Raw genomic sequence first — 23,990 nt, 5'->3', positions numbered from 1 at the left:
CAATAAACTCTTTTGCTTCTGCCAATGTACATGATCGAGTAGGGTTGCGTTTCGGTGTGGGTGTATAATTCAAATTAGATAGGTATATTAGGGGTGTTGAAATTCAATTTTGCCTCTTAATTGGTGATCAAAACGGTCTTGACCTGGCACAATTGCAAATGTAATTAGACATCCAGGTTTAATGTCAAACACCATGATACAATCCAATGAATAAAGATACAATCGTTATTCTTATTGGTACTATTTTCTTGAAGCTATCGCGGATATCGTTGGCGTTGCATGCAGTACGATAATCTAAATTCTAAAGTGAACGTTCGAGGTGCAATAAAAAAATATGGATTTAAAATATGAATTAGAATTAGACCTAAACATCTGCAACATTCGAGAAGAAACTGCATTTACGTTTCCCTCTCCAAAATAAAAAGTTAATAGAGTGGGGTATAACGATCACAGGTAATAGTAAATTTGTAACAAATAGCAAACGAGCTCCTGGGTCACTGAAAATTTAATCAGTTAATTCAGGTAATTCTTGGGTGGTGATAATGATAAACGTAATACTAAACAGAGAATTGTACAATTCAAAACCGTTCGCGAGTTACCACGCACACAGACCGTTTGTGAATTACCTATCATGTACACATACCGACCGACAGAAAGTTCAAAATCATGAACGAGCTGGGTCGCTAATAAATAAGTAAAAATGAAATGATATGATTACTACTAGGGCCGTAGCAGGCGGGCGAAATAATGGTTTTCCGTGTCCCGCGAAAGTACCACTGACTGTAGAAATTCAAAAACAAACATTTTTTTGCCAAAACGGTTATTATGATTTCGTTAAAAGTTGTACATTAGACACAAAGGATGTACAACTGTCAAAAACGTTTTTTAAACTATCTTAATTGAGCTAGGAAGCTGTTCCATCAAGAATTTGGCACTTGATTTTGAACACATTAGGTGTTTATCACAAAACCTGACACCAAGACATCAGACACAAAATTCAAGGAGCATATCTTTCAAGAAAAATTTCAAAAAACATTTCAGTTTATTTATTTTCCAAGTTAAAGTACACTGTATACACGCTACAAGTTGGTTCCATCTTGTCACATACCAGAAAGTCGTGAGTTTGATACATGACATATAAACATAATTATAAATCTAACTACAACAGTAAAGACAAATATATATATTTTATAATATATTAAAATCTATAAAAAAATCGAAATGGAAATAGTTCAATCACATTCTTTGGCAATGCTAAACACTTGCGATAGAATTTTCTATAAAAAATATTTCTTACTCTTACACAATCCGATCAGGATAAACTAGAACACCATAAGCAATAGTTACAGCATTATCAAAGCATGAAAATACATTCAGAATAACAAATTATATCTATCGAGCTTGTAAATTAATTTAAAGCAAAGTACGTTCACTCCTTTTTCGACGCATTCACAGACAATGTAGCCGAGACCTGCTGGCCGGCATTAAAATTACGATCAACCTGCAGCAACTCGTCCACTTTCTTTTTCTTTGCAGGAGGATATTCGTCTTCATCGATACCGATTTTGGGAACATAATCGTCTATATCAGGCTCAATGAATTTTCTCTCCATGAACGATGCCTTCTTCGCTTTCCTATCGTTAAGCTCCTCTTCGAGGAAATCCTTTAATCTTTCGAAAGTCTTTCGAACGTCACTGTCGATATCGCCCGAGTCTCCATTGATAAGGTTGTGCCCTTCATACCTTTTTTCATAGTTTATGTAACTATATTCTTCGGTGTTATTATCTTCGTCTAAAATGACGGTACTGTCTTCCTTATTAAATAATAAGAATTCATCTAGGTTTATCGAATCCTCAGTCGTAGCTGTAACAAAGAAATGTCATCATGAGATGGGGAACAACTTTCCTCAAAAAGATCTATTTTTGTCCCGTCAGACGTTAATGGTCTACACAAACTGACAGACAGACCTGGGCAAAATTGAAAATACTATACTAAATTATAAATACGTTCGAAAAGTCAAAAGTATTTAAATGTTTTGGAAAAGAGAAAGGGAGTATAATTGTTAGATACAAATTTTTTCCAACACAAACCCAAAAATATTTTCTATTTACACATTTTTTGAAAAATGGCAACATGTCATTGCCAAATAAATTTAACATTTTAAAGTATAAGTGAACTATGAAAACGATTTTGAGTCAACATACCTTGTGAACTGGACAGTAACGCTCTTCGTGCGGTGAGCTGTTGCTGATCGCTCAGTTCTGATTTTTGAGGAATACGTAAATTAGGCAACGACACAAGCAGCGCAGAAACGAGCACAATTAACAAGCAAGTTGTAGGCGTTGCCTTGCTGCAACTTGTGTTAAAAACGAGTGCCTGTAGCTTATGCATCTGCGCGATTAGTTTGCTGTTTTGCTGTTGCAGATGTTTGACGCGATTCATTAGAATTTTTTTCTCTTCGGCACCCTGCTTAATGCTATAAGAAGATTCGAATGAGTCTCAAAGCAATTATGGGTAATACCTTACCGTTCTTCCAGTCCATCCACATACTCTTTTTTTCGTTTTCTTGAGTCTTGTGCGGATATTTTATTACGAATCTTTCTTCGTATTCGCTTAAGCTCACGCTCCTCTTGTTTTGTTAGCGGGTAATGTGTGGGTAGGCAAATTCCCTCTTTACTTAGTAAGCGTTTCTCTTCATCGGAGAGAACTAAAATAGGATACTGGCGGTCTGATTCGGACTTAGTGTCTAGCGAATCGGAATCATCATCGAATGTGTCGGGCGATGATGCTTCGTAGCAGTCGACAAACGTTTGTTTTGTGGGAACCGCATCGACAATTTTAGTAACCTTTATATTCTCAGCTTGTAACTCTTTCCCATTTATGATTTTTATATTTTTCATTTTTGCAACATTGAACGGAAGTAAAACAGATCTGCGAAAACACAACGATTATACCTGGCACATGCTGGAATTGCAAATACACCTTCCCTTTCCGGATATGGATTGCACACGGAATACCTGCTTGGCGGTATTTACGGATTTTCTGTTATCTGTAAGAAATAAAAATTAGAATTACTATAATTTTACAATAAAGAGAAAAATAATACAAGATAACCCCTATATCTGATCAATGTATCACATTTGGCCCCAATTAAAATATCTATTATTCATCTGAATTAAACATTTTTCGTTCTCATTAAATTACATGTACTTACTCTTCAATGTAACTGGTTTTGTGACTATTACTTTCTTTCCATTGGGATTGTTAATAAACAAGTTTGATGGAATCTGAACCTGTGGCGCCTTATCCATGACGTTTTCGTGTTGGTTGAGAATGTGCAGCATAGGATCATTATTATTAATGTTGTATTCTACATTGGTACCATTAACAAGAATTCTGCAAACAAAATGTGGAATTAATTGTTTATATCCTTTGGAATATGGTTGTTGGGTAGTATAATGAGAAATATAATAATTGCAGTAGCCACATTTTTCTACAAAGGTGCTACTAATCTATTACCGTGAAATTTATTGCTCCGCCTATTTGGCAGAATGGGAGTGCTAACTTAACATTAAGCTGGAGCCCTTCAAATGAGTCAAATGTATTTAGGGTGAAAATAAATTACCAAAGACAATTATAGAATTTTTTGCTAACTTCTCTAATTGTTGCTTAATAAACTCCAAATTTCGAAGTGACAAATTGTGTTTTAATGGTTGGAGGTGCCATTTACTCGAGAGTAAAGTGCACGTGTGGCGCAGTTCAGTTTATTTATTTATTTATTTATTGTCCCTCTTGTTCTAGGCCCTCAACAGGCTTACGCCCAATTACAGTGTGACCCGCATAATCCTTTTTAGAGGTGCCCCTGCAGAAGGTCTTAAGTTGTTCTATATTACTCCGGTATTTACCTTACGAATTAGGAAAACTGCAGGAAAACCTAATTCGGAGTAGCCGGCAGAATGCTCGAAACTGATCTAAGGAAATTCCCATCTCTGCACCAGATGAAAAATTCACCTCAAACCAGGTTCGAACACCCGACCTCCGGATTGATACCCAAACGCTCTATACCACTGAGCTATAATGCCGGAGTTAAAGCCTTAACTGTGGTGCTAAGGGTCTCTGGTTCGAATCCGGGTTCGGGCATGGATATTTGTAAATGTATAGTGGGTTGTGTTGGTAGAGCAGCCTTGGCTGAAACCCCGCCCACTCAAAAATAAAGGCAAAATAAAATAAAATAAAATTTATAGCTGCTATGGTTTTAATCTACAACATTGAATTTTATTAATTAAATGGAAACGGTTGGAGGTGTCCCTTACTGGCAAAAGTAAAATAAATACACGATTGCACACGCACAGCATGGGGAAATCAGAGACCATAATGGAGTCAGTCGGTTAAATTAGAAAAAAGTTGCGTATTTTAGGGCTTAGGAAGATGATTCGAAAATTCCTATCAGTTCCGAACGATATGATTGTTTATTATGTCATTTAAAGAAAACCATCCATCCACCTGCTTTATTCTTTGACAGATGTACCACCACGTCGTGTGACGCTGCCGGGCCGACTGGCTACTAACCTCGTTACTAACCTTGGGTTACCGCACGTCTCCCGTAATAGGGCCCCTTCACGTGCATTCCCGGAACGACGCTCCGTAAGTTTTGGAGTGACGTCAATCCAAAACTGTGCGTGTAGTTCATCCTCGCGCCATGAATGATACGCGCCTGGCGTGGAGCGATGGAACCAAACATGTTTGAATTCCTGGCGTGGCGCGAGGCCTCCGCGCGCCAAATGCGAGCGTGTAGTTTCGTTTCGCGCCTTCCCTTCGCGCCGTTAGAAGAGGATGCGCTGTTAAACATTGGAGAGGAAAAAGGATAGACTACATTAGCAAAAGTCCTATAGGTTTGTTTGTGTGTGCTGTGCGGTGTGACATTAATTGTGGTAATCCTCTGGATTGGTATTATTACGAGTATTATTAATTTCTTGTAATAAAATCAAATCGCCAAATTTCTGTCTCTTCAAATACCATGGCTTGGACCTCTTCCTCCTCTTCTTGGGCTCTTCATTTACGTTATCCATCATATATTTGTGAAGAATTACAGCTGCAATTTTTTTTTACCAAACTCATCTTGTCGACAGTACCACTTTGGAATGAATGAAATGGCGCGAACGTGTAGTTTATTCACTGCACAACGCGCCAGAAGTTGGCGCTCCACGCTTCGTTCCAAAACCGATGGCGCGTCGTTCAGGGAATGCACGTGAAGGGGCCCCATAAGCGGACGGCGAGGCACACGCGCATGGGTGTAAAATGGACACTTGCCCGTGAAATTCTTTGGACTGTTTGTTAAATGGGTGTAAAATGGACACTTGCCCGTGAAATTCTTTGGACTGTTTGTTACTGAACGATTACTTTCGAGACCACATTTGTTACATATGCTTACCATACCAACAGTACAGTCGCAAGTGCGTTAAATCAGAATCGATAGGCAAAAGGCAATATTTTCAGAAATTTTCATGAACAATTTAGTTACTCTGTAATTCTTTAATTGACGTTAAACTACGAGATAAAGTGAGCGCACAAGAGTTTGGTGAAGATTTTAACCGATGAAGTTCCACTTTGGCCTATCCAAGTATGCTAAAATCGACGTTCTGCTGGTACCAATTCTAAATGGTTGTTTTTTGAGAAACTAAATTATGCACCAAATGAAAGGTTAATAACTCTTAAACAAATATTTATAAAAATCGCGAACATTTGATCTGTACTTTGTAAAAAATAATTCTTAGTCAGTTTTTCACAAACTTTCTACGAATATAACGGTTGGATTAATGAAGCTGATTTTTTTACAGATTAGTGATAGGTACTGCTCCCCTACTATATGAAGACATTTAATTAAAAAAGATCCAATCGATATATTGGTCCTTTTTTTGCCGAATCAAATTTCTTTTTGGTTTTTTAAAAGACTCTGACACGAGAAAAAATTACCAAACCCGAGGGCAAAATTTAAAACCATAAAAAACGGCGATTTCTAAAAAATAAAAGGTCCTATCTAGTTTTAAATACGATAAATAAATATTCAACTTTATAATTCTTGCTTTTTTTCGACGTTGCTAGCTCTCGTACTAAAAAGGCATGCTGATCCAACTCAACTTGCCCTGTATAGAAACAACTACCGTCCCACATCCATTTTCCAAGGTTTGTTAACAAAGAATTTCCAAATATTTTGAGGATAACAACGTTTTCTCTAAAAATCAAGTTAGCTTCCGTAGAGAAAAATGTACTTTATCTGAAAAATGTATTACCAAAGGTGTGCCACAAAGTAGTAACCTCGGACCACTCTTGTTTTTAATTTACATGAATGACCTGTCAGGGTCTCAACATATTGATTGACAGGCAAACACCTGGTGTGAAACAAACATGTAACTTGAAGTTAGGTTCATTAGTTTTAGACAGTAGAGACACTTTTAAGATATAGAAATTCAGTGATGTAGTGGAGGTGCTTGTAACGTGAAACGTAAAATTAAAACGAAATAAATAATTAAAGACTGTTTGAATAAACCGAGGAATAAACACATGATAAACTAGAAGAAATAAAAACACAACATCGAACATTAACCATCAATACAGCTAAAACAGCAATAATGATTATGACACCCGTTAAAAAACTGACAAATGTACTGTATGTTGACTGTTCTACAATTAACAATAATATACTTGTTAATTTTGGGTGAGCAGGGTTCCAATTCGTGTAACACCTGGATTCAGATCATAGACCTTATGGAGTTGTGTCCCTAAGCCGGCTGGTTTAGTATATTATCAAAATTATTAATGATATTTTATCCCGCAATTATTCAAACTTATACAACAATCAAGCATGTTGCGTAATAAATAAATAACTGTATCTTTAGTCACAAGGGGATGATTCAATGGCAACAATGTTCATTTATAAACAACATTACATTCAATGATTCACTTATTGTAATAAACAATGCAACTAGAAAATTACACTGCACTTTCGGAAATTAATGAATACTTACAGATCATTAAGTTCGTATCCGTTACTCGAAGTTGCACTTTCCGGCGAGGAATTATTCGTCATCCGTAATTCTTCAGCATCGCTGCTTAGGCCACAGTCGGTATCGATGGTACTAAAACTAACATTGTCGGTCTCGCTATCGAAATTGCTGTGTTCCATTGAAAGTACGGAATCGAAGAACTCTGAGGACTAAATTAGAGTATTACAATTGTTGCAATAATGCGAGAAAGAATTGAGCAGTCAAAATAATAAGGTTATCAAGTGGAGAGCAATGTTATCAAAACTAACCATGAGGCCTGGATTTTCATACTGCATGTTTGCAGGGATGTCAATTTCGTCCAGTTCTCGCCTAAGTTGGGTCAGAGGGTCCATCATGCCGCAATCTAAGTTATCGTCCATGTATTCCTTCAGTAAAAGACGTGACATATTGCGTACTAGTGGGAGTCTTTTAACACACACTTTTTAACAACACCATTACAAACACTTTGATTTATTTACACTGCTTTGTTTATTTGCATTTTCTAGTAACGGGAGAAATTTGCATTATGACCATACGACGTCTGCTAGTTCCAGGCCAACGTGGAAGTAATGACGTCAGATTTAAATTACTCCCTTCAGTCGTTCCTAGTTCGTGTTGCCATCTACAGTCAATCACCCATACTTACGAAATGTGGGAATTTTGTAATTCATTCCTCAAGATTTTTCACTTACATCGCACTTTAATTCGTTACATAATTATATCAAAATATCTTATCTCCAATTTTTTCACTTATCTCCGCATTTAAAAACGTCCATTTTTCGGCAATATCGTCGCGCTTTGCTCTACATCTTCAAATTTGCGAAACATTCGGAACTTTCAAATAAATCGCAACGGGCCAACTTCCCGTTTCTCTACCTATTAAACCGGGTCTCACACCTAAACGCCTTCCACTTTCTTTTGGCACTGTTATACCTATCAACATTTATCGTTGATTAAGTTGACCCAAATTTCATGGACCTTCACCACCTCTAAAGTCACATTATCTTATATTTTTAAGTGCAAACATCATCCAAACGGTTATCGCAATATGATAAGTCGCACATTATTTCGAAAACGGCGCATATTCAATTCCTTGTTTGATGCTCCAAATTTGAGACATAAGTATATTATAAAATCTAATCATTTCTATTCTCCGAGAACTTTTCTCGAATGTTCTAAAAGATCATGACAAACAAGGACACTTGAGAGATCTTCATCTGATCACTTAGTCTCACGATGTGAATTGTATCCCCTTTTTTATTCACTGAGAGAATGTATATTTATTGAATCCATACAAATTATATGGAATTTGATTTGTAAAAGAAGTTATATACACTGAGAAAAATGAGTCTATAAGATATTAAGATTCCTCTGTAGGTTTGCCATATCACAGATAAAATGGGGCCATATATAACATACCTACCAGCCAAACGTTCTAATATGAAATGCTGCTAGCAAACTGTCGATACCTACTGGATATTCTTTGCAATGATAAAAATAAAAAGAATGTCTGTATCAAAGAGCACAGTATGATCTTTGTCTGTACTATCAAAAAAGATGGATTATCAGTCTTAATTTTTTAATGCCATTAATAGAAAAATCGTTTTCCATAAACAACAACCGTTGTAAGGTGACTTGAAAAATTATAATATGAAAATGGCAGATTATTTTTTTCGTCAGCACTTAAAGATAGGTACCTACTATTGTCATATACTACATCTACAAAGTTATATAAATACCTATATATCACTGAGAAAAATGAGTTTTATAAGATGATGGTCAATCTGCATTTCAATATTATTGCAAATGGTTAGACCACCAACAATACAGTTCCAGTTTTGCATATTTTCTTCATGTATTGTCAAACACAATCCCTTGTGTAAATAAGTCTATCGAAAAATTTTAGGCAATAATTGAATAAAGATGGACAAATACCGGTTTCTTTTACTGCATTTTTCTATAATCACATCTGTAAATTACCTGGTTCTAACCAATTAGTGGACAAAATTAGCAAAGCTTGGTAACATTTCCCAATGCATTAATGTTTCCTTAAGCGGCAGAGCAAAGCGATGCAAACTATATGGTGTCCGTCTGTCCATTCGTCCGTGAACACGATAACTGTCAAACGCTTGGACCGCTTTGGTTCAAACTTTGCACAGTTGACCTATATGCCACAAGTAATAAGCCTATTGAAAATGGGTCAAATCCAATGACCCTGTGGGGTCTACGCTTCTCTGTCCCTGCCAAACGCTCGAACCTATTTGGTTGAAATTTTTGCACAGTTAACATATATAGGTACCTACGACATGTAACAAGCCAATTGAAAATGGGTCAAATCCAATGACCCTGTAGGGTCACACCGAGGTGCTCTGCCGGTTTTTTAGATGCTCTTTAGGTGTTTATTTGTTCCAGTCAAATGCGGTTTATAGATTGTCATAATTATTAAGTTGGCATGTAGGTAATTCATTTACGTATGGAGGATCCCGATAAAACGACATTTCTAACACCCTAAATAAATTTCTTGACGAAGTGATGAACCCGTTCCTTCAATACGTGCACCTTTGGTTAGGAAATGTAATTTTTCCACGTGTTCTTCAATGATTTAACTGTAGCGACTTTTATGCCCAAAAGTAGTAAAAATGCAGGGTAGGTATATAAAAAGTTTAGTTTGACCATTGAATAAAAAATTGTTTGACTAAGATATCCTGGATCAAAAAGTGCGTATTAACTCCACACAAGAATGTTGCAATTAGGAATATCACTGTTATTGTTGACCTAATCTGAAGTCATCTCTTTTGATAGCAAAAGTTTGTACTAAACATCAGAACTTGAAAAAGTTATATAATAGTTCAACGTAACTATATGTCTGAGGGACTTGAATTACCCATTTGTTTTCGGTCACCACTTTTATTAGTTTGGGTTAAAAGGTTGAACTCTATAGGTACATACATCTACATAGGTTGCTATCTACACAAAAATAAGATTAGGATAATGTACCTTTACACACAGATAACTTTGATACAATATCAATTTCACAATAAAATTTCAGATACCCACCAGCGAACTGGTACCTACCTATCTCGTTGCCTTGAAGACTAGTAATTTCTATACGGAAAATCAATACCTATACCTGTTTTATATTTGGAAATAGGTTTATGATGAATTAAATTGTTGGAAAGCAGCATTGATCGACAATTTTTTCTTTCAGAAAATAGTTTCTCATACCTACTTAATATACATACAATACCCGCGTATAAATAAGTATGCTATATCGGAACAAAAGTTTTTCAGGCAATGGCTTTGTATTATATTTTCACCTTTTTATTAACTTGATTCCTTGAACTTAAATTTCACATTATACATTTAGTAGAAGGTAATGAAACTGACCCTTGCCTGTGCCCCAGTCAGCCCTTGAATTCCAGCTAGTATGTGAGCCATATAGGTGACTCCTATCAAAAATGATTGTTAAATGAATCGTTTTAATGAAAGTTACCTATCAGATAAATTACCATTTTACCAGAATTTTGCGTTATTCAATTTGCTGCTTTGATTTCTTGAAATCAGTTTAAATACGGGCCCAAGTTACACTACTTACAGGAAAATCCATTTAATTAGTAATTGTCGAATGGCATATACCTACCTACTTACTGTTAATTAAACATTGTTTAATTACATTAACATGGTTTAATCTCTTATCTCAATAAACTTAGGAAAATGTATGTACAGGCCAATGCCCTTAAAATTTAAAAGTGGCAACCCATTCTACACGAACGTATGATAGTAAAGTTCATTCATAAACTAGTAATACAAGTTTACAGGTTTCTCACACAAGTGTATTCTCATTGTATTTACTGTTTACTTCCATACTGGCAGCTACAGTGCTCCCTTTGTCCGTTTATTGTTAGCAAAACTAGTGTATTGTAATGAATTTAAATTAAATCAACAGGTGCACTAATTTAAATATTTGTTGGAAGAGTCATGCAAAGGTCTCCTCCTCTTCCTGTCTTCTTAATGCTTCGAAACTAAAAGACTAAAGAGGTTATAAATGAGCTTTAACTTAAGAAACAGGATGTGTAAAGTGTACCCAAAAAGTTTGTTCAATGAAAAGTGTATGTTCTGGTACGCAAAACAAAAATTGTGAGTTATGAAGTTAGTGAACTATTACTTTGTGTATAAACAATTAAACTGCTATGGGAATTTGTAAGCCTCGATACTTTATTCTCACTGTGTGTCTTTTACAATTGGTATAGGTACCCCCCTAAAATAAAATATAACTACTCCAAGTTTTTCAGATATCTGTGATAGAACGGCAGGTGTTTGACTTCTTCGGTTTCCTGTGGATTCCGATACTCGTAAATTTTTTTGAAATTATTTTTGTCATTTTTGGATTTTTTGGCGCCTTCCAATTCAGAGTGAAATATTTGATATGGGTAAGTGAATAGGTAGCGAAGGAATAATAATTTCAATCAAACTCTTTCACAGTACTCCCTCTCGAACGTGGTCTGGCTAGGATGGAATGCCTTTTTAATCTGTTTATATTTGGACATTGGAACTTTACAACACAAAGTGAGGACGCTGTTTTTAAAAGGATCACAATTAACAAGTTACATTTTAGGAAAGCAGAGTATTGAAGTTAGATCCAGATAGCGGAAGTTGGTGGGAGAATGGGCCTGGATGTAAAGGGGTACTTAATACAACTGTTCCCGTGCCTACGTGGGAAAATGTCACCAATTGTCTTGTAGATTATCGACATGTCGAAGTTTTTCAAGCAGGTCTACAGTGTATCTTAGCGGTATATATTTTCTTTTACATCCTAGTATGGAAAAAGTAAGGAATATCGAAATACTGATACTCTGCTCTGATTTGGGCTCTAATTAAATGAGCAGAGGTAGCTTGGATACAATATTAAAATTTCCATTGCATTCAAATTTTATCCTGTGAAATATTTATATGTGTTTATGGCTAGGTTTGTGGGTATAGGACCTTTCCCAAAAAAGATTTATAATAACATTAAATACAAAAATACTCTCGACATGATATACTATACATGGGTTATAAAGGTTGGTAATCTAAGTTTTGCAGATGAGAAGAATTTTTCTTAAATCAATAAACCAACGTTTATTTCATTTGAGTATTCAAAAAAGAGATGAGTTTATGGGTGTAAATTTAAAAAAGTGATTTGTCATGAACTCAAATTATTAAAATCTCTGGCGCAAAGTAAAAGATGCACGAATACAATCAGATCCACTCTATGAAAGAGGTTCGCTTCCTCTTGTAGGCATATGAGATCCCTGCATGACTTCAAACTGTAGATGCACGTTTAGAATATGTCTTAGATGAACCTCTAAATTTGTCGCTATTGACTTTATTACTGACAAATTCAAAGGTTGGAATTCAATCACTTGTCTCATCTGATCAGCCGCCACTGCCTCTGTTGGAGATTTTTCATTTTCCCATAAGGGGCGAAAGTAAGTATTAAGTATTTGTGGAATTTTACTTAAATTGTCGAATAACCCATCATGCCTATTAAATATGTTTGAGGTTTAATTCTCCATATAAGTAGTCACACTATTTGTATTTCTCAGAAATGTGTAACTACCAGTCTAGATGGGATTTTAAATATCATAGGAGTATTTCCACTTAGAATGTGTGTTGTGATAGTTTCCCCAATATCCTCTTTATCGTTTAGTAAGAGTCACAACCCCTAAACTGCACATCGTCAAAAAGATCACCGGTGTGAAGACAGCGAAAAATTTCCTAAAATGCCCGAAACACCAGTAGCTAATAGGTATAATAAATAACAACATGCTACAAAAATTAGGGATATGTAACGTTTATACGCCGATAACGGCATATTTTTATGATCAACTGGCAGACACAATGGTCAAGGCAACACTGGCGCTAACTGCAATGTGAAAATTTGAACACCTGACAGTGACAGATCTCACCCACAGTGAAGAAGCCTCCCAGGTTCTACTGTTCACCCATAGCGTAGGACCCACAGTGTAGGTGCCCCAGGTTCTATTGTTCTCCCATGGTGTAGGATCGTCCTCATTCGTGTTACAGCTGTATTTGACATTTAGGACTGACACTGTTTTAATAGCGCGGCAGTCCTGTCAACAAAAGACCATGACGAATCTCCTTCCCTGAAAACCCCACAGAAACAGCATCACTTCAATTATTCACTTCCCTCTGTCGTCGTCACCTAAGAGAAGAAATCGCCAAAGGTACAATTTGCGTATTGTTTGTTTAACTCAGGCAACTTCCGCCAGTGTCTTGACAATTCCAGCTTAAAAACTATATAATTATTTTTTCTCGAACTTCCATCTAAGCAGGCGACTCCGACCACCCCGTCATTATCTCGAACAGAACGTCCACAATAACATAGTATTATTATTTTTTGCTATTTGGTAGGTTGGTATTTGGCAAATTCGTCACGTGTCAAAAAAAAATAGATTGCGCATGCGCAGACTTTCTTATTCGTGTACCACTCCCCCTCCTGTTCATTTTCTTTATCCGAATTATAATAATCCACTGTTTTATGAGGATCATAATCGTTTGTTAAAAATAATCGATTGTATTGAGTAATTGATTGATTATCAAAGAAAAATATTTTTTTTTAAATCAATTTTAAATGTTCCTCAAAAACTAGTCTTGAGTCCGATTACAAATTAGACTTTTCTCGACCCTGTGCCACTTTTTTTGTAAAACTTAATAGGACAAACAGAATTACATTTGTTTCTGATATACAGGGCGAATTCGAAAAGTTTGGCTTTTTCTTACTACTGATGTAAGATAGAAAAAAGGTAAACACTGCCTATTTTAGATATTTTAAAAACAGCTGAGATACACTGCAGTCTCAAGCACAATAGGATACACGGTACAATTAAATTTTATAATTTGTCAACATCGTTACGGGCCTCGTGTGACATGCCTGGTATATAGTATAAATCAAATATGCTCACTGCGCAAACTGTCAACTTGCCTGTGTCCATATAACCTAAGTTATTCGGCTTCCAGTAGCGGTTTACCTTTCGGGCAAATGCTACTTCTTACTGAAAAGTGCTATCAGTCTGAACTTTCAATGAAAGGTCCTTTATAGGAATGGAAATCAAAAGGAAATTTAATTTTTAAACGGCCGGTATAATGAAATCGTTATGGTTTCATTAAAAAAATTGACTGATTGGCTGCTGGTATATTACTATCAATTTCTCCACGAATTTTCACATTAAATTTTACCTTTTGTAATGGAATATATAATAATATAATAACACACTACAAAAAGCGAGACAAAATGGGAGGGAGTTGATAATCAAAGATTTTTGCATGAAGTAAATACCCAGCTCCCAGAAAATTCCTGTTTTTTTTTATATTTATTGGGCTGTACTATAATTGTTTGCATAATATTGTCGCGAGCCGCCACAGACTATATTTTGAAATTTTAATTAGCGCTTTGTTTTGTAGACCCAATGACCTTACAAATGTGACACGCAACGTCTATAAAAACATTCTGAATATACATATTTAATTATTTACCGTAGGACAGTCTATTTCATAGACGGACGGGCGCCGGTCTGCATACAGATTTCTATCTTATTGGTTTATTATGTCAGCGTCCTCTTTTTCTAGATTTTGTTTATGTTTTCGTTATTTCAGGTATTTGGCATCACTATAGGAACTTGCTTGATTAGAATGCTTTCCGGGGGTTCCAGTGAACGTAAGTATTTTTTTAAATATAAATGTTTGTTATCGAGGCCCTCTCCTTGATGAAGGTTTTAATAATCAAGTGTTAAATTTCTAATCATGTGCCACCTTATATGATTACTTGCTTATTATTTCAATTGAAAATAATCGAAGCGGGTCGTTCTATTAAGTTATACATGCAGTCAGTTCGTGAATAGGTCATAGACGTACTTGTTCGGGATCTAGGATGACAAAAATCATTGTTTTTGCAATACCAAAACGCTAAAAATTAGACCCACTTAAACTGAGGGGCCGGCCAAAATATGAGTAATGAAAGAATGTTAATTGCATTAAGTGGCTATCAATTTTTAATTGGGCTATTAACTGAATTGGAAAATTTGTGATAAAGGCTGTGGTTGGTTATTGCAATACGTGTTTAACGATTTGTTACTTTATTTATAGAGCGTTTCGGAATGTTGGTCTTTTATGATTAGGAAGGTTTTATGGCTTTATTTCAATATGTAACCCCCATGCAAGAGTTCCTCTGAAGGTTAATTGGCGATGGTAATCATTGTTTCAGTACTTCAAAAGTCGTCCCAAGCGAATTCAAAAAGGCGGTCGCTCTACTCAATCGAGTTTAGTCAACAGTTGGAACGTCAACAACGTGACGAGGACTATGACAATGAGCAGGTTACCGTGCCAATTTCTCCAAAACCTATGACCCCAAGACGAGTGAAAAGGAGAAGCGTAATGACGCGAGGTTCCTCTAGCAGGCAAAGTACAAGTAGTAGGCGTTACTCACATTCCCGCTCGTCGACGAGGAGTTCGAGGAGGATGGCTCAGAATCCCGTGACGCAACTATTGGAACAGCAGCAAAGAATTCAAGCGAATGCGGATTCAACCGGCCAATCTCTTATTGAACCATTGCCCAGTTATTGTAATGCTAATAATAACATGCTACAACAAAGTTGGCAGAGTAACGGACATAGTAATCCAACATATCAACAGTCGTCGATGCAGTCACTGAATGAACCAGATGATGTAGATGATTTATACAATAATAGACCAGCATCGGTTCGTTCGAGTTACTCTAATTTTCACGGCACAAGAGCCATGAGCCATAGATCATCTCAACATTACAATAACCATGCCACTCCACAAGTGCCTCAAAAAAAACTACTTAATCCTAATAAACAAAACGTGCGCAACACTATATTTTTAAACAGTGGGCCACCTGCGTACAGTTCGCAAGGACAATCCGTGATTGATTCCGAAACAACAATTTAAGTTTTTTTTAAGCGTACTTAAGTATAGTGTTTCGATCACGATATAGTGTTAAATAAAATAAATTAATTAGGTTGCGTTCGGCGGGAAGACTGTAAGTGATTTTATTTTCCGATTTTCAATGAGTATTTATAGTAAGCGTTTAAATACCTAGTCTAAACTGAAACCCCCCGTTTCAGCCACTCAGAATGTATGATTTAAGTTTTTAAATGATTCGATTTGTGATGAATGACAAAATACATGGTATTAAATTTATATAGTGTATTATTTTCCGGAAATTACTATTCTATCGTTAATTGATATTGTAAATGTTTTTTATTAACCGCTCCCTTGACAAATTTACGTACGCGCACTCATGGAATAGGTCCGTAACCGCGCGCTTTCATCGCAGCCGCTTATAGATCGCGCTTTATTTTGACACGCGCCGCATTTCGAGAACGAACTTTTGTTACTGTACGGACAATATTGATCTTCTGCAATATGAAACGACTAGTGTTAAATTTACGAAAATGTCACCCAATACGTTTAAATAATCTATTTATAAACAGTGGCTCTAAATTCCTATCATCTTATTATCATTCGTTCGACGACTACGTAAGTAACCGCTAAAAGATTATTATAATTTACTTTGTAAATGCATAATTTTTAGGGGCACCATCGAGAGCATGGCAAACGTAACAATTTTCAAACCAGGTATAAATACGCTTCCTTAACCAACTTTTTAATCGCTCCTATTTTTTATTTTTTTTACAAATTTCTTCTTCAAACAATTTCAGACGGAGATACTCATTTATCCACGATCCGAATTACATTTATTTGTAAGTAGTTAACTTAGTTAAATCATAATCAAAAAATGCGCTTAATTTGCTTTTAGTAATACACAGGATGAATACAATTTAAGGTACGCATAAAATGTGTCAAACGTATTGTTTCCATCACGAATTAATTACATTTTATCTACTTCCTTGAGTAAAATTCCCCTCACTGATAATTTTGCCAGAGAAATGGAATTCACTTGCACATTTCACCATGTGGTTTTAGATTTTTTTATGAAGGAGAACACAAAGCTTTTCACCACACGCACTTTTAGCATTCAAGTGTGCACAATTGTTAATTTGTAGGTTTGGAATTTACATATCGCGGTTAGTTGACAATGAATGACGTAGGGCGACCGCCAAACTTTACGTAATTGTCTATAAATGTGCAATATACCGGTGTTTTCTGCAGCCCAACTGTCTTGATCCTCACCCTTAGGTATACTTCACCAACTCTGGTCGCTACTAGTTACGCACTAATTCATGGCCCTAGACCCTATATGAGTCTTGATATGTAAGATTCTGCTGAATTTTCCGTAGGCCGACATTTGGTCTTCTAACAAGATGTTATACTAACACCTATTTTTAGCTATAGCGTGTTTGTTTTTGCCTATCATTTATTTATTTTATACGTATGCAGTAACATGTAAATTTAATAGAAGTGTTTGCGCTTTCCATATTTACGCAAATAGTCACAATTTGTACATGTACTACTTCAATGTAGATTTTCTATTTCACCAAAAAAAGCACTTTTGGAATTATCATTTGGTTACTTGGAGGAGTACCATTTCCATTCCTAAATATTTCAAACAGATTTCCAAAATGTTGTAAACATTTCTGACCTAGACCGCCTCTCCACAATGGTAAGTCTCGGATGACTCGATTTTCTGCAATGAAAGTGATTTTTTTGATATCGCCCTAAAATTATCCTCTCCTTCTTTCCTGGACCACGCAGTCCTAACATCTATACAGGGTGGTGCCTATAGCGCAACGCAGCATAGGGATTTCAATGGTAATTTCTTTATAGTCAATTACTAGCTCCCCTAATTTTTTTAGAGAAAAAGTCTGAATACGTTTTTTTGAGAGAAACAAATACTGCATCTGTTCATACTATTACACATAATTTTCCGTTTTTCAAAACCGTAGAAATCGACAAAATAAAAAATTACATTTTTATAAATCAGTGATGCTTGGAACCTTTTAACAAACTACAAGCGCATCGCATCTAAGTTATCGTTGTTTGACGTCGAACGATTTTCATATTTAATTCTGTTTCAACTAACCGACGCAATAAAAGGCATCTTAGGGTAATGTTTTTTTAAAGAATGTATGCTGTATCTGCATCAGATACTATTTGTTTATCATTTTCCGGAATCAGACTACCTACATAATCGAAGAAAAAAAACTGATTTGAAGATTTGTTCTTAAACTTATATTCGAATTTTCCGCTACTGCAGCCAAAACGATGAATGTATTTGTATTGTCGTTTTCCTGATGGTTTTGGACATTTTGAACGTTATTGCACTTGCAGTTCTTTAACTAATTAATAAACAAGTATAAATTTAATATACGTCAAAGGCAAATAATGAAACGTGATCGCTGTTTTTTTAGGTAATTCCAAGGCATATTTAAATTTAAGTTAAATTTCCTTTTTGTACATAAATTGCAATAAATGCATTTAAATCTCATTAAGTACAATTACATCCCATTAAATACACTTAAATGCAACTAAATTCTGTTAAATAGCAAAGCAAAATATTCAGCTAAAAAACTTACCGGACCTAACCTCATTTAGAAAGAACACCCTGTATATTTTAATCTAAAAAATTTAACACACTAGGGATGATTTAAAAAAACTGCAAGTGATCAAAAAAATGTTTTTGAATTAATATTGAATTTTAATGAATTTCTATGCTGTTCCTTTTTAGAATAAAATATACATTATTCAAAAATCATAAAAAAGCTTTTTGTAATAAACAGTTTGTAGGTATATGTATTAGCGTATACGTTTCATGATAATTTAGAGCTAATTTGTTTGCACCTTTGAAACTCTAAATGAAAATTATCAGAGCTTCATATTTTAGTATAAAAAAATTAAATTTGGTACATTTTCATTGTTCATGTTTGAAAAAATCAAGTTGCTCTCAAGTTTTACATCCTTTATGCCTAATGTACACTGCCAAAATTTTAAAGAAATCATAATCGTTTTGCCGAAAAAAAATTTGTTTTTTAACTTTTTTTTTGTAATAAAACTTGCTACAATTTTTGTAGGCTGCATATATAAAAATAAGGTGTTTCGAATAACGCAATAAAAATTTTAGGATGCTATTTTTTTTCAAAAATTGGGTCCATTATTTTTTGTTTCCGTGTGCCTAATATACATATCAAAAATTTGAACAACATCCCTTCTAGTCGTTACCTCGGAAAATAAAGTTGATGATGGTCTCAAAAACTCGAAACGTTAAACTTAAAATCTAATAATGGCAGCTTGTAGAAAAAGTTTGTTTACAACAATCCCCTTCAAACAAAGTCACAAGAAAGTAAAAAAGAAGCAAACGAATCCGAAAGTGTTCGAATTTCTTCTCTTTGTAAGCAGCTTTGAATTACACCCCAAAATGTGCAAATTTGCCTCTATTTAAGCGACTTGGTTTCTGAGATCTTATTCGGGATTTTTTTTTTCATTTCAGTAACATTTTTTTAAAATTTATGGATCAAGTTAAGTTACTCCCATTTTGTGACTACGATTTTGGAAAATTTAACATGAAAAAGAAAGACATACCATAATCTAACTGGCCCTAAAACCAAATTTTAAATTCAAAATGGCTTAGTCGAAGCAAATTGTATTTGTTTATGTGTCCCGTTTTAAAATATTGTCTAGTGAAGTAATTATATAGGTAACTTATTGCATATTATTAAGAATCAATCTGTGACGATAATCATCCTGTGTATCTAATTTAGCAGTCAAAATCTAACCTGATCTTCAGGTTGAAACGTGAACTAACAATTATTTTGTACCAATATAAAACAGTAACAGTGTTGGATGAAGGTTTGCACTATTTTAAGCTTTAAAGACACTATACATACACACTCACAATTTAACATTTCCTCATCATCATCGCATTACAATTTGAAAATTAAATAACATCCAATCTCTTGACTTACTTGTACTCTCATATATACCTATAACATCTGTTAAGTTCACCAATTTACTATGTCACATACATCAAATGAAAATATAACAAACGATAGTAAGATAATTAGCAAAATTTTAGGTCTTCTGATTTTAATAAACCAGAACAAGCACTTTTTCAAATGTTTAAAAATGAAGAGACTGGCATGTTATCAATGGGAAAATTCTTATCCGTAAGATTTTTCCTCTTTATAGCTTAGTTCGATTAATTAACCAGTCATTTCTAGGCTTTACGGACTACAGGGTTACGAAAAACAGATCCTCGCCTAAAGGAGATGATGGATAACTTAAAAAAGATGCAAAAAAATGCGGATAATTCGTCTATTGATACCCAAAAGTTAGACGAAGAGACCTTTTCTAGGTATTTTTTGGAAGTTGTGAGTCTATGACTTTATTGCGAATGTTACAGTATTGTGTCCCAAAATATTGGTTTAATATCGAGAGCGTTTAGGCATCAATTCATTATTCCTGAGTTTGAAACCTTCTCAAAGGAGATTGAAGAGATTTACTGGAAATGTAAAAGTAATACAGAAGGAAAGGTATGGAATGTACAATCTTGTATGTATCTCACAAGTCACAATGCAATTTTAGGTTGCTAGCTACATTCCACAATTGGCACGCACTAATCCCGACTATTGGGGTGTTAGCATTTGTACCGTTGATGGACAAAGGTTTTCACTTGGGGATGTTAATGTACCTTTTACATTGCAATCATGCAGTAAGCCTTTGACATATGCTATTGCTTTAGATCAACTTGGCGAAGATGTTGTGCATCACTATGTTGGCCAGGAGCCCAGCGGAAGAAATTTTAACGAATTGATTTTGGATTACAACAGTAGGTGGGTTATTTTCTGCAGATACCTGTTGATACGAACTTGTTTAAGAAAAACCTCATAATCCGATGATAAACGCTGGTGCGATTCTCGTTTGCGCGCTTCTAAAAACGTTGGTGAAGCCTGAAATGACATTGGCGGAGAAATTCGATTTTACTATGAATTACTTTGAGGTATTTCTTTTAAATCGAGGTAAAGTAGGTGGCTGTCTAACTGTATTGTAGAGGTTGGCTGGCGGAGAAGACTTAGGATTTAATAATGCCATCTTTTTGTCCGAACGTGAAGCTGCAGACAGAAATTACGCGTTAGGTTTTTATATGAGAGAGCACAAGTGCTATCCTGAAAAGACTAGTTTTAGGGAATGTATGGATTTTTATTTTCAGGTGAGTTACTTATGGACTAGCACAGTTCCAATTACATTTCCTTTATTGCAGTGTTGTTCCATGGAAACGAGCTGTGATATAGTATCAGTAATGGCCGCTACTTTAGCTAATGGTGGTATTTGTCCATTAACCGAAGAGAAGGTCTTAGGTCCTGAAAGTGTAAGGAACGTTTTATCTTTAATGCATAGTTGTGGAATGTACGATTACTCTGGTCAATTCGCATTCAAGGTAGTAACATATAAATTTTCCTTGCAATATAAATTAAACTGTTTTAGGTGGGGTTACCTGCCAAATCGGGTGTTTGTGGTGGGCTCCTTGTGGTTATACCTAATGTCATGGGTATCTGCACTTGGTCACCATCTTTAGATGCCCTTGGTAACAGTTGTAGAGGAGTCCAGTTCTGTGAGGTGAGCGTCTTGTGCCTCCAAACTTGGTCATAATGGCGTATTTCAGGAGTTAGTTAAGAAATTCAATTTTCATAGATACGATAATTTAATACACGCGTCTGACAAAATAGATCCCAGACGTCATAAATTTGAAACCAAAGGTTTAAATATAGTAAATCTTCTATTTTGCGCATCCAGTGGAGACATTACTGCCTTAAGAAGGTATGCAAGTTACAATCTTTTGTTTAAAGGACCAAATCACTCGTTATAGGCATAAATTATCTGGAATGGATATGACCCTATCCGATTATGATGGTCGAACCGCCCTTCATCTGGCAGCTGCCGAAGGCCACGTCAATTGTGTAGAATTTTTACTGAAACAATGCAATGTTCCACATAACGTCCTAGATAGGTGGGGAAATTCGCCTTTGCATGAAGCCACAATGTTTGGACACACTGCCGTTGTTGATTTATTGAAAGAGTGGGAAACTCATTGTGCTCTCAGTGGCGCTAAAAAGGAAAAGAAGGAAGATGACTTGCCTCCACTTAACACTTAATTGAGACAGTATTTTTTAGAGAGAGTTTTTTAGATGTTGCAAAAGTACTTATGTGCATTTGTAAAAGATTATGTTAATAATTCTTCCTTTTTCTAATGTCGTTCATATTTATTATGATTAAAGTTCCAATGTATGTAAACATGCAGACAATAAAGTATTATTTCATAAAGTACAGTATAATGTAGCAAAACCAAAGCATAGAGCGCTGTGTTCATAGACAAAACAAGCTAAGAACACAAATTACGATTTTCGATCTTCATTCTTAGAAAATTTCGGACTTTACTCAGGTCAGTCGTTTCAAACTCTTTGGCAAGGCACGCCTTTACGATCCGGACAAGCTTCTCAGACGGATTGACCACTAGCACGTCATCAACGTATATGACAAGGATCACCTGATCACTTCAGTACCTCGTACGTACAAACAGAGGGCATTGGCGCTTCGTCTGAAACCAATCCTCTTCATGAACGCATTGCATTCCATTGCCTTGGGCAGTATTCGATTTTGTAAATACTTTTTAGTATTCAAATCCTTTAAAGTATTCAAATACTTTGTAATTAAATACTTTTATGGAAGCAGTATTTGTTTTTGTAACACAAATACTTTCACAAATATTTAGTATTCGAATACTTCGCATAGTAAGTATTTGAATACTTAACCTTCCTTTTTTACCAAAAATCAACTACTCCAAAATTTCTCGGGAAAACACTTTTTCTTATTAATTCTGGTGCGTGGAATCCAAATCAATTTGTACTTTTTCGATCAGACTTCTCAATCAAAAGTTGTAGACTAGAAACCAATTTCGAAAGAAAATTCAAAGGGCTGTAACTTTTGAACTAGTAGCCCAATCTAAGTCAATTTTTTTTCCGAGTCGATCTGAGACAATTTTTTTTGCTGGTCTCAAAAAAAGGCAGTGTACAACCTTCCTTTTTTACCAAAAATCGACTGCACCAACATTTCTCGAGAAAACACTTTTTCTTATTAATTTTGGTGCGTAGAATCCAAAACAATTCGTACTTTTTCGTTCAGACTTCTCAATCAAAAGTTATAGACTAGAAAAGAAACCAATTTCGAAAGAAAATTCAAAGGGCTGTAACTTTTGAACTAGTAGCCCAATCTTAGACCTGTTTGAAATTATGGATTCTACAGGCCACATTCTATAAGAAAAAATTTCCGGGTCAATCTGAGACAATTTTTTTGTCGTGCCTCAAAAAAAGACAGTGTAAGTATAACTTTCCTTTTTTACCAAAAATCGAATGCACCAAAATATCTCGGGAAAACACTTTTTCTTATTAATTTTGGTGCGTAGAATCCAAAACAATTCGTACGTTTTCGATTAGACCTCTCAATAAAAAGTTATGGACAGAAAACAAATTTCGAAAAAAAATTCAAAGAGCTGTAACTTTTGATATAGTAGCCCAATCCTCAAACTGTTTGAAATTATGGACTCTCGATCTCAGACAATTTTTTTTCCGGCCTCAAAAAAAGGCAGTACTTTTAAGTTATTCAAATATTTGAGAACAATTTAGAAATGTTTAGGGAAAGTTTCCATTCTCACAAAATCAAAATCCGATACATCTGAATACCGAACTCGATAGTCTACGTAACTTAAAAACAATAGGGACCTTTCTCATATCCTTAAAACCATGTGTACCAATTTTCAAAGCGATCGCACGTTTCTAAACAAGTTATCATGCACACGGACAAACGCATGATCAAAAATGGATCTGGTTTCCCATCTTCACCTGGCTTTATTTTGAGCACCCATTTGCACGATATAGCGTTTCATCCTACCGGCAAGGTCCAGGTACCGTTCCG

General features: G+C 35.3%; 3 protein-coding genes across 7 annotated transcripts; 2 read left to right on the top strand and 1 right to left on the bottom strand.

The window, feature by feature from the left end:
- Positions 1-1,030: 1,030 nt before the first annotated feature.
- LOC116166631 lies at positions 1,031-8,036 on the bottom strand. Its single transcript, XM_031481646.1, has 7 exons — positions 7,313-8,036; positions 7,026-7,213; positions 3,215-3,396; positions 2,983-3,049; positions 2,527-2,931; positions 2,205-2,476; positions 1,031-1,863 (listed from the first exon to the last, which is right to left on the bottom strand). Exons 1-7 carry the CDS (start codon positions 7,448-7,450, stop codon positions 1,430-1,432), a joined length of 1,686 nt encoding a protein of 561 aa, XP_031337506.1. The 5' UTR covers positions 7,451-8,036; the 3' UTR covers positions 1,031-1,429.
- A 2,847-nt stretch (positions 8,037-10,883) lies between these two features.
- LOC116166632 lies at positions 10,884-16,265 on the top strand. The gene is made up of 6 exons (XM_031481647.1): positions 10,884-11,287; positions 11,336-11,473; positions 11,526-11,609; positions 11,659-11,835; positions 14,700-14,760; positions 15,307-16,265. Exons 1-6 carry the CDS (start codon positions 11,234-11,236, stop codon positions 16,011-16,013), a joined length of 1,221 nt encoding a protein of 406 aa, XP_031337507.1. The 5' UTR covers positions 10,884-11,233; the 3' UTR covers positions 16,014-16,265.
- Positions 16,266-16,345: 80 nt separating this feature from the next.
- Positions 16,346-22,343, top strand: LOC116166629 (glutaminase kidney isoform, mitochondrial). Of its 5 annotated transcripts, XM_031481640.1 has the most exons (14): positions 16,346-16,604; positions 16,660-16,703; positions 16,787-16,828; positions 16,885-16,911; positions 20,098-20,188; positions 20,243-20,376; positions 20,425-20,554; positions 20,607-20,850; positions 20,900-21,021; positions 21,073-21,231; positions 21,283-21,459; positions 21,507-21,638; positions 21,685-21,839; positions 21,889-22,343. In XM_031481640.1, exons 1-14 carry the CDS (start codon positions 16,491-16,493, stop codon positions 22,172-22,174), a joined length of 1,857 nt encoding a protein of 618 aa, XP_031337500.1. In that variant the 5' UTR covers positions 16,346-16,490; the 3' UTR covers positions 22,175-22,343. The 5 variants fall into 5 exon arrangements, with proteins under 5 accessions (XP_031337500.1, XP_031337501.1, XP_031337502.1 ...); XM_031481641.1 differs by lacking the exon at positions 16,885-16,911; XM_031481642.1 differs by lacking the exons at positions 16,787-16,828; positions 16,885-16,911.
- Positions 22,344-23,990: the final 1,647 nt, after the last annotated feature.

The sequence above is a fragment of the Photinus pyralis genome, unplaced genomic scaffold (assembly GCF_008802855.1).
Source record: "Photinus pyralis isolate 1611_PpyrPB1 unplaced genomic scaffold, Ppyr1.3 Ppyr1.4_LG3b, whole genome shotgun sequence".
Classification (NCBI taxonomy): Eukaryota; Metazoa; Arthropoda; class Insecta; order Coleoptera; family Lampyridae; genus Photinus; species Photinus pyralis.
The sequence above is the reverse complement of the archived record's forward strand: the minus strand, read 5'-3'. Positions and strand labels throughout refer to the sequence as shown.

Excerpts from the sequence above, each read along its gene's own strand:
- LOC116166631 (XM_031481646.1), bottom strand. The coding sequence starts at position 7,450 with ATGTCACGTCTTTTACTGAAGGAATACATGGACGATAACTTAGATTGC. Across the intron at positions 7,214-7,312 it reads ATGAAAATCCAGGCCTCATG|TCCTCAGAGTTCTTCGATTC; the intron begins GTTAGTTTTGAT and ends ACTCTAATTTAG. Across the intron at positions 1,864-2,204 it reads GTTACTGTCCAGTTCACAAG|CTACGACTGAGGATTCGATA; the intron begins GTATGTTGACTC and ends TCTTTGTTACAG.
- LOC116166632 (XM_031481647.1), top strand. The coding sequence starts at position 11,234 with ATGGGAATTTGTAAGCCTCGATACTTTATTCTCACTGTGTGTCTTTTA. Across the intron at positions 11,610-11,658 it reads TTGGAACTTTACAACACAAA|GAAAGCAGAGTATTGAAGTT; the intron begins GTGAGGACGCTG and ends GTTACATTTTAG. Across the intron at positions 11,836-14,699 it reads GTCTACAGTGTATCTTAGCG|GTATTTGGCATCACTATAGG; the intron begins GTATATATTTTC and ends TCGTTATTTCAG.
- LOC116166629 (XM_031481640.1), top strand. The coding sequence starts at position 16,491 with ATGAAACGACTAGTGTTAAATTTACGAAAATGTCACCCAATACGTTTA. Across the intron at positions 20,377-20,424 it reads GACGAAGAGACCTTTTCTAG|TATTGTGTCCCAAAATATTG; the intron begins GTATTTTTTGGA and ends CGAATGTTACAG. Across the intron at positions 20,851-20,899 it reads ATTGATTTTGGATTACAACA|AAAAACCTCATAATCCGATG; the intron begins GTAGGTGGGTTA and ends AACTTGTTTAAG.